This window comes from Canariomyces notabilis (genome assembly GCF_033297395.1).
Source record: "Canariomyces notabilis strain CBS 508.74 unplaced genomic scaffold N656scaffold_18, whole genome shotgun sequence".
NCBI classification, from domain to species: domain Eukaryota; kingdom Fungi; phylum Ascomycota; class Sordariomycetes; order Sordariales; family Chaetomiaceae; genus Canariomyces; species Canariomyces notabilis.
In genome coordinates this window covers 336163-348403 of record NW_027041840.1, presented here as the reverse complement: position 1 = coordinate 348403, position 12241 = coordinate 336163, and the positions used below count along the sequence as shown (strand labels likewise).

Below are 12241 nucleotides of genomic sequence, written 5' to 3'. Positions count from 1 at the left end.
ACGCATCAATGACGTGATGCTACCAGTTCCTCCTCGCTCATGCTGTGCTATGCCATGTTCATGTACGGAACCCTGCTTTCCTGCGACGTTCCAGGGAGATTTCCAAGATGTCTTTTACAGAACGACTGTCTTCCGAGTGACAATAGGCAGCATTCCCTCTTGCTCCGCTCCATAAGACGAACATGTTTTCTGATACTGTGATTCGTCTGGTTTACTCTTTTTTAGATCCTCTGACGTGATCGTGACATGGGTTTCTCGGAACCGGCGATTGTCCCAGTTTGGTCCGCACATTAACAGGTTATCGGCACCGGGCTACCAAATCACGACCATGTACTGTACTTGTACCTACAATCCTATATGGAAGTTGGAGAAGCACGCATGCTCAACAAAACAGGACGCCGAGTGCCATTGGGCCAGATTCAAAGCAATCGAGGATGAGTAATAAAGACTGTCAATTTTGTATTGGGCATTGCCGAAGCACTGGGATAAACATTGAAAATCGCGCAGGGCTGACTGTTGCAGACTGACACACCCGAGGTGGTGTATTGGTTCAACTAGTTGAAGAGATGTTAAACCGTTTGAATGGACTGGGGCGGGGAAATGCTCCCCACGTCCAAAAGTGCAAAATCTGAGAAGTGTGGCTTATAGTATGTGGGAGGCTCAGAAGGTAGGGAGAAAGAGGGGGAGCGGATGCGGGACGGGCGCTTGTCGTTGAATTGAGTCGATCTCAGTCGTGTCCCTGGGCCGGGGAGTAGAAGTGGCAAGTGCAACAACAATAAGTTGTCTGGTGATACTCTGTTCAGCCTTTTTGACAAAGCCAAGACGGGGGGTCTGGGTGGGAATAGCGGATGAGCAACCCAGGAATAAATTGCTTCTGGGTTCTGAATCTGCCTATCTATAGCACCCTGCATTCCATCGTTATACAAAGATAAAGAACTGCTTGCGCGTTGCAGCAACTGGTAGAACAGAATGACACTGTCAACAATCAACGTTAATTATGGTCTGCAACCCATCAAGGAGAGGATTGAATAGCCTGGAAGTTTTCAGTCCGTTACGGGACTGAGGCACTGCCCCCAAAAGCTTAGGTTAGATAGCTTTGCACTCCGTATTGCAGACCTGTCTGGGACATAGGATTACCTACTCATTTGGTGGTCGGTGATGTCTAGCCACGATTATGGCGGAGTGACGATGACCTCTCGCCCAGGTTCAGGCCCGGTTTCAACTCCTGGACACCAAGTGTACTGTACCTGGCCCGAACCGGACCCATCCGTCTTCCTTGCCCAGCCTGGAAGAACTGGGCCTGTGGTCAAGGTCGCCAATGGCGGTCACACACCCATGCACCGCCTGCAGCTCACTGCTTCACACTCCTGAAGTGTCATGCCTTGAGTGGTTGACTGGATGCCGTACCCCACTCGGTGGTGTTGTCTTGGACGTCTGGTGGGTTCCCCCTGGCATTCTCGTTCCCCAGCTTGGGAAACTGTTGGATAGCGCCGTGCAGGGCTGTTACTTGGGCTAGTTTTTCGATGCCCAAGAACGGAGCTTACACTTGCTCAGACCCGCAGCACGCAAGCCCAAAGGTGGGCAGATGCTATGGAGAGCCACCATTTCCTAAGCAACCAATTTGGCCTTGCGTCTTGCATGGACATAGAGTACAGTGCTCCGAAGCCCGGTTGTCCGGGCCAGGTCCTCCCAGACCAGGCCAGGCAGACGTCGTCACACTCGTTTCTGCGTTGGTCAATGAACGGTGCAATGGGTATGGCTTAGCCTCCCCTCCCTTGCCAATCAATCCGAACCATGGACTGACAAGTGGCAAGGTTGCCCCGAGAATGCCGTTACTGAAACCTGGAGACGTGGTATGCGGCATTGGCCGGAAATCGTATTTTGGCCCAAGTGGGTGGCATTCTTAAGCTGCTAGTCAGCATCTGATGCTGGTGCATCCTCTCTCCCTCTCTCTCTGCCTTCAACCTGCAACGGGTGATGTATCTGGGCATTCAAGAGTCGTCTCAACTATCGACAATAGACACGCAAAGGGTCGGCTACCGTGATCGAATGTTCATCACCATGGCTTCGCTAGCTTCCGGTTCAGGCCGCATCCAGCGAAGGGACTCGGCGGATCGGGCCGCCTGCTCTAGGAGACCAAGGCTGATGCGGGCCTCGGCAACCGAGCCGTCAATCACGACTTCCAACGTCAGCCGGGATGCGCTCGCAACACAGTCAGACCGGAGGGCAACCGAGTTGTTGAGTCGGATGGCGTTCGTCTCCGGCTCGCCGCCGTCAGAGTCCGTCCTTCGATCTTCATCACTGCTATCTTCTCGGTCATCCATGTTCGACAGCGTAGACCGGCAAGGCGAGCTGTCGTCGTCCCCAGTCAGCCAAACGGATGCTTTTGACGACCTGCATTCTCATCCATGTATGTCCTCTCGGTGTCGCTTCCTCACGGGCTGTTCTGACCTTCATATTAGTCTCAGGACGATACTTCAGCTTCCCAAGCTTCGACATGTATGAAGCAAATCAGCAGGAAGGAGAGAAGGAAGCCGAGAAATCGCCTTGAGTACCTCGAGCGTCAATGCGAGGCCTGCCTGCTAGGCATTACCTAGCATTTATAGCAAGGCAAGGCCGTGGTAGTACAGCACAACGGACCACCAAGAATGCCGCCACCCGTCCCCGAGGATGTAATGAGCGCCGCGCACAACGACGCCGCATCTAGGCAGGGTTCCAACAATCCAGCGCCACCCAAACCGAGGCAGCAGAAGCCCATCGACGGGAGCGGGGATGCAGGTTGGCGGAAGTGAGGCGAAAAGCGTTCTGGTTTGGTGCAAATCCCTTATCGACGGAAAGTCCACGTCGAGAAGACGTTGGACAAGAGCATGCCCAGTGTAGCAACACGGAGGCGCCGCCTACGCGATCGACGAGAGTTGGGAGAGGAAGCCATGATCTCCAAGTCGGCACCTACCGGGTGGCTTGTTTGCGCACTTACGATAATGTCATGTCGAACGACAGCCAGATTTGTCGGTTGTGACACGGTGAGGGTTAGAGTGCATCGCGAGGGGGCAGATGGCATTGTCTAACATGGACACGGACGCCGCAAGGAAGGCGCAGAGTGCCATCAGACTGTCCATTCCGCTCCATCATTTGGCAGCCAGAATGTTCGTCATCGACGTCTGACAAAGTCACAGACGAAGAGAAGCAGTATAAAGTAGGAAATAAGAGAAATAAATTATAAAAGCATCCATCCAGTGTCCTGGTAAAGGAAGTGTGTCTGAGGTGCAATTGAATTGACGAAACTGTGTTGCATCTGGTCGAAACCTGAGTTGCATCTGGTCGCACGTTGCTGAGAGTCTCAGACCTGCCGCTGCCGTGAATCCCTGATCGAAGATGTTGTCCAGGTGGGCTGTTCTCACATTGTCTTATCACTGTTATCGGGCCCCCATCGGGGTGCAAAACGCACGGACCCTCAAGCCCTAAGCTCCGATAAGCCAATCATAGCAGCGGTCAGTTGCCCCACAAGTCTAGTTTTTCCGCAGGCGAACTGCGCCCACACGAAATCACAATTTCGACTTGAGCGTCAGAAACCTCAATTTCGCGAGCTCGATTGCACGGTCTCCATCACTAACCAAGCAGCACATCCTGTCCGCCGTTGACATCGCTGCTCGTCAAGATGGCTGTTGGCAAGTACGTTGCTTTCCGGAAATGGCTTTTTTTACGGATTACACCATTCCGAATTGCGATTCCGATTTCTGGTGGATTTCCGATGGCTAATTGCATCGCGTAGGAACAAGAGACTGTCCAAGGGCAAGAAGGGCCTCAAGAAGAAGGCCCAGGACCCCTTCGCGCGCAAGGACTGGTACGGCATCAAGGTTGGTTGTCATCTAACGCCATTTTTTGTCTGTTCTGCATCAAACTGACATGTTGGAATCACAGGCCCCCGCGCCCTTCGCCATCCGAGAGTAAGATTCCAATCCCGCGAGACACGTGCTGCACGAGGCGAGCCCCGAGACGGATTCTAACAAACGATCAGTGTCGGCAAGACCCTGGTCAACCGGACCACTGGTCTCAAGAACGCCAACGACGCTCTGAAGGGACGCATTTTCGAGGTTTCGCTTGCGGATCTGCAAAAGGATGAGGACCACGCCTTCCGCAAGGTCAAGCTCCGGGTCGACGAGGTCCAGGGCAAGAACTGCCTGACCAACTTCCACGGCCTCGACTTCACCTCGGACAAGCTCCGCTCGCTCGTCCGCAAGTGGCAAACCCTCATTGAGGCCAACGTCACTGTTATGACTACCGACCACTACCTCCTCCGCCTCTTCGCCATCGCCTTCACCAAGCGCCGGCAGAACCAGATCAAGAAGACCACCTACGCCGCCTCCTCACAAATCCGGGCGATCCGCCGGAAGATGACCGAGATTATCCAGCGCGAGGCCTCGAGCTGCACCCTCACTCAGCTGACCTCCAAGCTCATCCCCGAGGTTATCGGCCGCGAGATTGAGAAGGCCACGCAAGGCATCTACCCTCTCCAGAACGTAAGTTTTGGATTTTTGGCGGGGTCGTTGGGCCGGGAGGCTGCTGTGTGGTGGCTAACCCGGAAAACAGGTTCACATCCGCAAGGTCAAGCTTCTCAAGCAGCCCAAGTTCGACCTCGGTGCCTTGATGGCACTCCACGGCGAGTCGAGCACGGATGAGCAGGGTCAGAAGGTTGAGCGCGAGTTCAAGGAGCAGGTCCTCGAGTCGGTATAAAGGGTCTTGTTTTTGGGAACGCACTGGGCAGGGTTTTCATCAGCAATACCTCTCTGGGGCATGGGGCTTGCTTTCGTTGCATTTGGCGTGGTATCATGGTACAGTAGTCAAGGTAACGAATTTCCGTCCTGACGGCGGAGCACACGGAATCAAAAAGGGATGACCAAAAGAAGACCGTGACACGGCCAGCAGGGCACTCCGCAGCGAGGACCACCGAGTAGTTGCGGATTTGGCAGTCTACGGTACCTAATGGGGAGGCGCCCGGTGATGTGTGAGGGCTGTGAATGGCAGTCTGGCGAGCAGTCGGAGGAGATGCGGCGGAGATGGTCATGCATCCAGCTTAGAGTTTCGGCGAATGTCGAGTCAAACCAACTCATGTATGCTTCCAGTCTCCCACACGCGCCACACCCTTTTCTTGAATCTCATGTCGGCCAGCCACGTTAGCAGCGAGGAGGCAATGGTTGGTGGTATGCCAGAACCCTTGAGGCAGTCTGCAGTCGTTCATAACGTCATCGCAGAATCCTGACTTATCTTGGCACCGGACAACTCTTCCTTTAGGTTGACCCAGTCATTTATATGGCCCTTGTAAGCAAAATCCAGTGGTGGATTCCGAGTACTAAAACAGAGGTCTACTACCTTTTTGAGGTTGGCAATCTTCAACCTACTAGATACCTGTATCGTACAATACCCTTCCACGGGAATTGCCCACCTGCTCCCAGCCGGCCATCAGTCGTCACCGGCCAGCGCGCGCACTCCGGGCCAATAACACGCGCACACCTCGGTTCAAGTGAGACTGCAACTCACTCAACGAGACCCCCTCAGAAACCTCGACTCATCTGGTTGTTTTTACCGTCTTATATATCCCAGCATTGCTTTCCATTTGGACCTGTATCCGAGTGTCAAATTTTATATTCAATACTGTTAGACCGGGTGTACAGATTGTTTTTTTTTTATTTCCCTGTCTCTCAGGTACCATACGGAGTACATCCAACGAGACTGTTAGTTGTCAGTCACTTCACCTATAGGCCAGGCGCCAGCGAGCGGGCTTCACCGACGATTTGTGATTGAATCAGCAGCCTCGGCTTCATAAGACCCCGCCATGGCATTGTCGGGCGACACTGTCCCGTCTCTTAAAATCCTACTGATCGGACCGTCGGGAGCTGGGAAGTCTGCTCGTAGGTCTTTTCCTCCCTGTTTCTGTGATGGTTTTGTACTGTTGGCGCTTGAGACTTGTCTTGCTGACTTTTTCTTTAAAAACAATGCAGTCCTTACGAGATACTGCGATGATGAGTTTGAGCCGGAGACGGCGTCTGCTACGATTGGGATTGACTTCAAGGTGTGTGAGTACTTACTTGGTATAATACATATGCTGTGTTGTGAGATCAGGGGAAGAAAAGCGAAGGCGAGTGAGTGAGTGATGACACGCTGATCTTGGTTTCAAAATAGACCAAGAACTTGTCTGTGAGAGGCAAGCCGTACCGGCTGACGCTCTTTGATACGGTGGGTTCATCATCCTAGTTGACGTCTGACATATGCTTGGTTAACTCATGTCCCTTCTTTGCCATCCATGACAGGCCGGACAAGAAAGATTCCGCACCCTCTCGACAAGCTTCTACCGAGGCGCACATGGTGTCATAGTCGTGTATGACATTTCTAGCAGAGCTAGTTTTCTGACGTTGGATAAGTGGTTTGAGGAGGCTGAGGCGAATACCGCCGACGGGGTGGCGCTGTACCTGGTGCGTATCATATCATTGTCTTCGTCGATCAACACCAATTCCCAAAAGCCTTCTTTGAGAACCTGGATTTTCCCTTCACGCTCATCATGCTAACGATCTGCAGGTAGGATCTAAGCTGGACAAAGCCGAGCACGGCCGGCAAGTCTCGACCGAGGAGGGCCGGGCGCTGGCCGAGGCCCATGGGGCGGGCTTTTGCGAGGCCAGCGCAAAGACTCGTGAGAACGTCAGGCGGCCGTTTGTTGAGCTTGTCGACCGCATCGTGCAGACTCCATCGCTCCTGGCGGCAGCAAGATCTGGACGGGCGCCTGGGACAGTTGCTATGGATGAGGGAGGGGATGGCTATTTCTCTGGTTGTTCATGCTGAGGATGGGGAGATGACTGACTCGAGTCGTACCAGTGCAGATATCTAGAGCGGTTGTGATACCCTTGGTTTCCAGGTAGTGTCGCTGACAGCATGTTGTGTGCATATCTCTCAAGTCTATGTCCAAATTTATAGATACAAGCATATACATCCAGTGAATGAACATCACCAGTACGAGATTAGGCAGCAGATGCTTCACTTCTTGCTAGTCCCTGGGCTCCAGAAACCGAACCACAGCTGATTGTGTCCAGGCTGGTCAGCAAAGCATCAATAGAGTCACGGCAATTAATTTCACTCACCTTCTCTAAAAGCCTCGGGATTTTCCGAGATAACCCAATGGCCGGCTTCGATATCCACCAGCTCAAACATGGGAAAGAACTGGCCAATGAGCGGTATCACCTCGTCAGGGACGTACTTGCTCTTGGTCCCGCGGATGAACAAGGCCGGTTTCCCAAAGCGCACCTCGCTTGGATTCTTGTAGGGAAAGTCCCCTAGATGATCGAGTGATTTGGCTAGGATGTCCAGCGGCACACGGAACTTTTGGACATTCTGGTTAGGCGGGCGGTGCAGATTGCCCAGCAGGAATTGGCGGATGGTTAGGGACTATGTCACCCCATTAGTGACGAATAGTTGGGGACAGGGGCCACTGGAAGAGAGGTGCAGGTATGTACATACCTTCTCGTAATCCTCGAGAATCTTGTCGGCCTCAGCCTGGCGCGTCACGCCGGCCTCGTCGATCTTCTTCATGCCCTGAATGTAGCGGGCAAAGTCGGACTCGAGACGGGCATCTACGGGTGCGTTGTCAACGGCGACCAAGTTGCTGACGAGCTCAGGCTCTTTGAGAGCGAGAGCCAAGGCTGTTTTGGCGCCCCTTATTGCCCGCGAGTGTGAGCATGGAGACTGGATGCGCTAACTATGAGGAGGCCATGATCAACTTACATGGAATGGCCGATCAGGGTCGGGTCCTTGAGCCCGTGTTCCCGGATGAAGCCAGCCACGTCGGCAGCCATGGCAGTATAGTCATGCCTGTGATGGTGCGGTGATTCGCCGTGGTTTCGGAGGTCCTGGTCATCTTTAGTTATAATTGGAACTCAGAGGAGTGATACAGGACCGCTACCCACCACAGCAAAGACATATCTCCCTAAATCCCGCGCAAGGATTCTGCATCACGGACACATGCCAGGTTAGCAACATCCCAGACCACCCTGAAGATGTGCCCTGTCATAGAATGCCACTCACTTACTTATCGTCCTGTTATTCTTCTTGGACCCGAACAAGCCATGCATGAAGATGATGGGCGACGTCTGCTTATCGACCGCAGGCTTTGGCGGCTCATGGACGTCATAAGCCAGCGAAAGCGTGGAAACCGGTGACGGGGTCGAAACGAGGGCCGCGAATAGCCTCCTTGATGCCGGAGTCAACATCTGCATGCGGCGGGCGCATCCGGAGCACACGCGCCCGAAGGCAGAAGCAGAAAATGTGGCACCGATCATTTTCTTTCCCCGAGATAAATGAGTGTGATCAAATTTCAATTGCCCAAGAGACTTGGTAGCTCCTTCCCTCCAATCTACGAGACATGTAATCTAATCCGCGACGCCCAACTATGAGTGAGTCGTCGGCAAGGATTGCAGTGTCAGCGACAAAAACTCTAGCTCTCTGATTCCGGCGCGCACGGGCCACATGCGTCATATGTTTACTCTGAGTGCAAGCTACCCAGGCAACGAAAAGGGTCTCAGGGGCTCTAACACCATTGGGCAGGAAACTGCACTAAGTTCTGCAACTTCCGAGGCTTTTACAACCGGTAGGCAGTAAAGATGCGGATATTGGTTTTGGACCCGATTGCGATGTTCGCAAGCTCGATCCGGTCCCATAATGCAGTGTTCAGGGCCTAGACACGGATCCGCCTGGCGCAAGTGCAGCAAGGGGAAAGCTAGCTTAAGTTTCAGAGTTCAGAATCATTGGTATGCATGGTGGGACAACGGGACTTGTAAGATAGACCGAGGTAGGTAGGTTTAAGAGAACTAGCGACCCCGATGTTAGTGACAACGACTAACGTCGCAGGTCCGATCCTGCCAGCACACGGCTAATACCCAACAATTGCACTCTCCGGCGGCCCCAAGAGGCTCGCCTTCAAACCTCCAACATCAACCACCAGTTTGGTCAAGACCATCGTCGGCTCAAGCAGCCAGACCCGCAACTCATGGCGTCCCGCAGCCAACCTTCCCAAGTTGGACTTTTTGACGTACGCCCCTTGAATCACGGCTTCCGCCCACCCCGCAGGTTGCGTGCTCCCGTCAGTGAGGGGCACGGGCTGCACCGTCGTCACACTCCCACCGTCCACGCTAAATGAATACCTGTTCGGGCTGTTGGGATTTGCGTTCTCGGACGGCGATAGGTACACGGTGAGCGAGGCGGCCGAGGCGTTCGAAAAGGTGTAGAACGGGTAGACGAGGACGGATCCCTGTCCTGGAGACTGTGAGACCGTTTTGGGCGGAAGCTTGACGCCCGACAGCGTGCGGCCGTAGTCAGGTACGACCATATACTCGGACGAAGTCGCTGGAGATGGGGCCGAGTGCTCCACCTCGATAGAGACGACGCCGTTGGCCTCGACGTGGCCTTTGAAGTCGTCTGGCACCTTGTAGTTCTCGATTGGCAAGATGACGGTGGCCGCCGTGCCTGTCGCGTTGAGGTTTGTGACGGTCAGTGAGGCGACGCTGTAGCCTGTCGGTGCCGACTTCCAGTCGACGGCCAGGATGCACCGGACATCCGAAGTGCCGCCTGGGGCTGAGAGTGTTCTGTTTGGATTGGATATGCTGACAAAGGAGGCGTTGGAGGTGATGCTGTAGGTGAAGGTGCCATTGTCGCGGGTATAGACCTCTAACCATCGCCGGTCTGAAGGGGACATGTACGGGCTCATTGCCGGAAGTGTCAACCTTGTGGTACCGGGAAAGGAGGTAGTGCTTCCCTGAGTGGATACACCCATCAAAGCATTCCTGGCCGACGATGTGACCCAACTGAGTCTTGGGAGCGAATTGGAGGGCGGTTCCTGCCAGTTAGTGTATCCAATATGTGTCTGCGCCATAATGTTGTTCCATTTGCCGTTCAGCAGGCTGTGAAACCTCCTTGTAATCTCGGCATCGGCCGCGAATGCTGCCTGCACCTCCCTTGCCAGCTTGTTGGCACTTGTCCGATGTTCATTGGCGTATTGGCTGCCAAGCGCCGTTTTGGTGTAGATCTCAAACACACCTCTTCCCGCCATGACCGGATGGAGAACGACCTCCCAGAAGGAGACTTGCACATTCGCGGGCAGTGAATCATGTACCCTTTGAGCTCGGCTGAGCAAGTCTGTCCATTCCTGGAGATTGGTCTCGGCTTCGTCATAGTTGAGCGTACTGAACGCAAACGGAGTCCTGCTAAGGTCTTCGTACTTCATGCGTGCCGTTAGCTTTCCATACGTGGTCATGATAGACGCCGTCTCTTCAGCTGCCGCTTCGCCGAACTGGAGGGCACTCCAGGCTTTGAGCCATTGCTTGGTACTCGCCACGTCTCTGAAGCTTTCTCGGTCCCAGGCTAGCGCCAGAAAGTGAGCTGTTGGCAGTTCCTACAAGGTAAACAAGGGCCGTCAGCAGGTGCTCGGCAGTTCTTGTTGGACGCTAGACCGCCCGACATACTAGCCCCTTGAGATCGCCGACATTAGCAATCCAGATATTGTGTATCCCACTGTCATAGGCAAGCGTCATTTGCTCCCACGTCTTCTGCAGTTGAATCGTATTGATCCATTTGTAGTTACGAGGATCACCAACGTAGTCGAAGTGGTAGTACCTGAGGGTTAGGGCTATGTTAGCTCTAATGACTACATGTTCAGGAAGATCCCAAGGTTCACATACATTCCTATTGTCTTTGAGTTAGCTGGGCTAATAGCGTAGTATAGCACCAAAGCTCACCTGAGCCGCCTGGTCTTGCATTTTCGCTGCTGCTGGGTATTCTGCGGATATTTCCCCTGTTGTCGTCACTCCACAGAAGGGTGATCTCGTCTGAGACTTTCATCCCTTTTTGCAAATAGCCTGGGACCTCCTGCGGCGCTCGTCAGACAATGCCGCAGTGCAGGCGTGGGGAAGCGCTACTTGACACACCTTATACATGACCCAGGCCTGAGGTATGTCAGACAAAGGCTTTCCCAGGACTTGGGTCAGGGTCGATTGTTGCCACCGAATGACCTCTTCCAGGGTGCTCGAGTCCAGACTCGGCGAAGCAGCGTCCCCGGATCCTCTCATGCCGAGCGTGTAGATGGTGGTCCAGTTCACGGATCGCGTGACTCCTTCCCGCATAAAGGTTTGGACGCCGGCCTTATTGCTCTTCCAGTCCCACGCACCCCGGAGGAATCTTCCTTGCTCCTTGTCGGCCCTTGCCATCGGCTCATGATGGCTTGTCCCCATAAAGACGCCGTACTCGGTTGCCGTGGGCCCGTTTCTTGTGTCGTCCAAGTAGAACATGCTAGACCACATGGCTGGCCAGACGTAGTTTGCCTTCAGGCGGAGCACAAGGTCAAAGATCAGTTTGTAGAAGTCGGTGACGAAGGGACTGCCGTATTGGCTGACCCTAAACTTGGCACGTCCCCAACCCGTCAGACCTGGTGATTCATCGTTGAGAAAGATGCCCCTGTATTTCACGGACGGGGGCCCCTCGGAGTAAACAGTGTTGCTGGCCCAGATATATTGCCGCTTGGTAGGCGGGACATCAGCCCAATAGTGCCAGGGCGAAACGCCAATCCGTTGAGCAACATCGTATGCCCCGAACACGGTACCTCGCATGTCTGATCCGGCAATCACAAAAACCGCGTTCCGCCCTTCCCAGGGTGTTTGCACAACCTGATACGAAAAGGTCTCCCACTTTTTAGCAATGCCCGACGTGTCTAGTCTTTTCTTGTCCACGAGCGAGTCGATGAGGCTAGACTGTCCAACGGTACCGAGGATGATGACAGGCCGAGAATTGTTCTTGTGTGAGACGGTCGAGTCCCAATCGGCCACCACGGTAGTGCCGTCGACTCCTAGAACCCTGCCAAAATCGGCTGCTAGATCGTTGGCAACTCGTTTCACGCCTGGTAGATCATTGGGGGCAACCCGGATCTCTGGCGCCAGGCCTGGACCGCCCAGCTGAAAGCCAGTGTCAGTGGCAGAGAAGGCAAAGATTGATTCTTTCTGGACGTATGCCGTTGCTGAGACTGAGAAGCTGAATGCGGCCGCAGCCAACTTGAGCAGGAGGGAGCGCAAAGCCATTTTGCTTCGCTGAAGTTCGGCTTAGGATCACAGAGGTGTCATGGTGCCATGCATCGACCGATACTTACCTGGCGGCATTTCTAAGTATAAGCATTGAGGCCAAAGAGACCAGAGGCTATTTCGAACTGGCCAAG

The 12241-nt window shown here is 53.9% G+C and overlaps 7 protein-coding genes across 7 annotated transcripts; 5 read left to right on the top strand and 2 right to left on the bottom strand.

Annotated features, from left to right (window-relative positions):
* The first annotated feature begins 873 nt into the window (after positions 1-873).
* N656DRAFT_781488 (uncharacterized protein) lies at positions 874-1529 on the top strand. Its single transcript, XM_064815591.1, has 2 exons — positions 874-1067; positions 1142-1529. Exon 2 carries the CDS (start codon positions 1159-1161, stop codon positions 1369-1371), a length of 213 nt encoding a protein of 70 aa, XP_064668280.1. The 5' UTR covers positions 874-1067; positions 1142-1158; the 3' UTR covers positions 1372-1529.
* Positions 1530-2061: 532 nt separating this feature from the next.
* Positions 2062-2551, top strand: N656DRAFT_799837 (uncharacterized protein; the record flags this gene model as incomplete). Its single annotated transcript, XM_064817927.1, has 2 exons — positions 2062-2410; positions 2463-2551. The coding sequence occupies 2 exons, from the start codon at positions 2062-2064 to the stop codon at positions 2549-2551; spliced, it is 438 nt and encodes a 145-aa protein (XP_064668279.1).
* Positions 2552-3658: 1107 nt separating this feature from the next.
* Positions 3659-4734, top strand: N656DRAFT_790941 (40S ribosomal protein S3aE; the record flags this gene model as incomplete). The annotated part of the gene is made up of 5 exons (XM_064816927.1): positions 3659-3672; positions 3773-3857; positions 3922-3947; positions 4019-4520; positions 4591-4734. The coding sequence occupies 5 exons, from the start codon at positions 3659-3661 to the stop codon at positions 4732-4734; spliced, it is 771 nt and encodes a 256-aa protein (XP_064668278.1).
* A 453-nt stretch (positions 4735-5187) lies between these two features.
* N656DRAFT_198861 (uncharacterized protein) lies at positions 5188-5960 on the top strand. Its single transcript, XM_064808852.1, has one exon. It carries the CDS (start codon positions 5311-5313, stop codon positions 5800-5802), a length of 492 nt encoding a protein of 163 aa, XP_064668277.1. The 5' UTR covers positions 5188-5310; the 3' UTR covers positions 5803-5960.
* N656DRAFT_790940 (ras-domain-containing protein) lies at positions 5834-6834 on the top strand (the record flags this gene model as incomplete). The annotated part of the gene is made up of 5 exons (XM_064816926.1): positions 5834-5909; positions 6000-6070; positions 6181-6234; positions 6309-6470; positions 6574-6834. 5 exons carry the CDS (start codon positions 5834-5836, stop codon positions 6832-6834), a joined length of 624 nt encoding a protein of 207 aa, XP_064668276.1.
* Positions 6835-6903: 69 nt separating this feature from the next.
* On the bottom strand, positions 6904-8444 carry N656DRAFT_781484 (alpha/beta-hydrolase). The gene is made up of 6 exons (XM_064815590.1): positions 8071-8444; positions 7953-7992; positions 7771-7895; positions 7507-7702; positions 7131-7434; positions 6904-7068 (listed from the first exon to the last, which is right to left on the bottom strand). The coding sequence occupies exons 1-6, from the start codon at positions 8322-8324 to the stop codon at positions 7037-7039; spliced, it is 951 nt and encodes a 316-aa protein (XP_064668275.1). The 5' UTR covers positions 8325-8444; the 3' UTR covers positions 6904-7036.
* Positions 8445-8914: 470 nt separating this feature from the next.
* N656DRAFT_770007 (glycoside hydrolase family 115 protein) lies at positions 8915-12107 on the bottom strand (the record flags this gene model as incomplete). The annotated part of the gene is made up of 5 exons (XM_064813743.1): positions 8915-10432; positions 10503-10653; positions 10719-10722; positions 10776-10905; positions 10965-12107. 5 exons carry the CDS (start codon positions 12105-12107, stop codon positions 8915-8917), a joined length of 2946 nt encoding a protein of 981 aa, XP_064668274.1.
* Between the last annotated feature and the right edge of the window lie 134 nt (positions 12108-12241).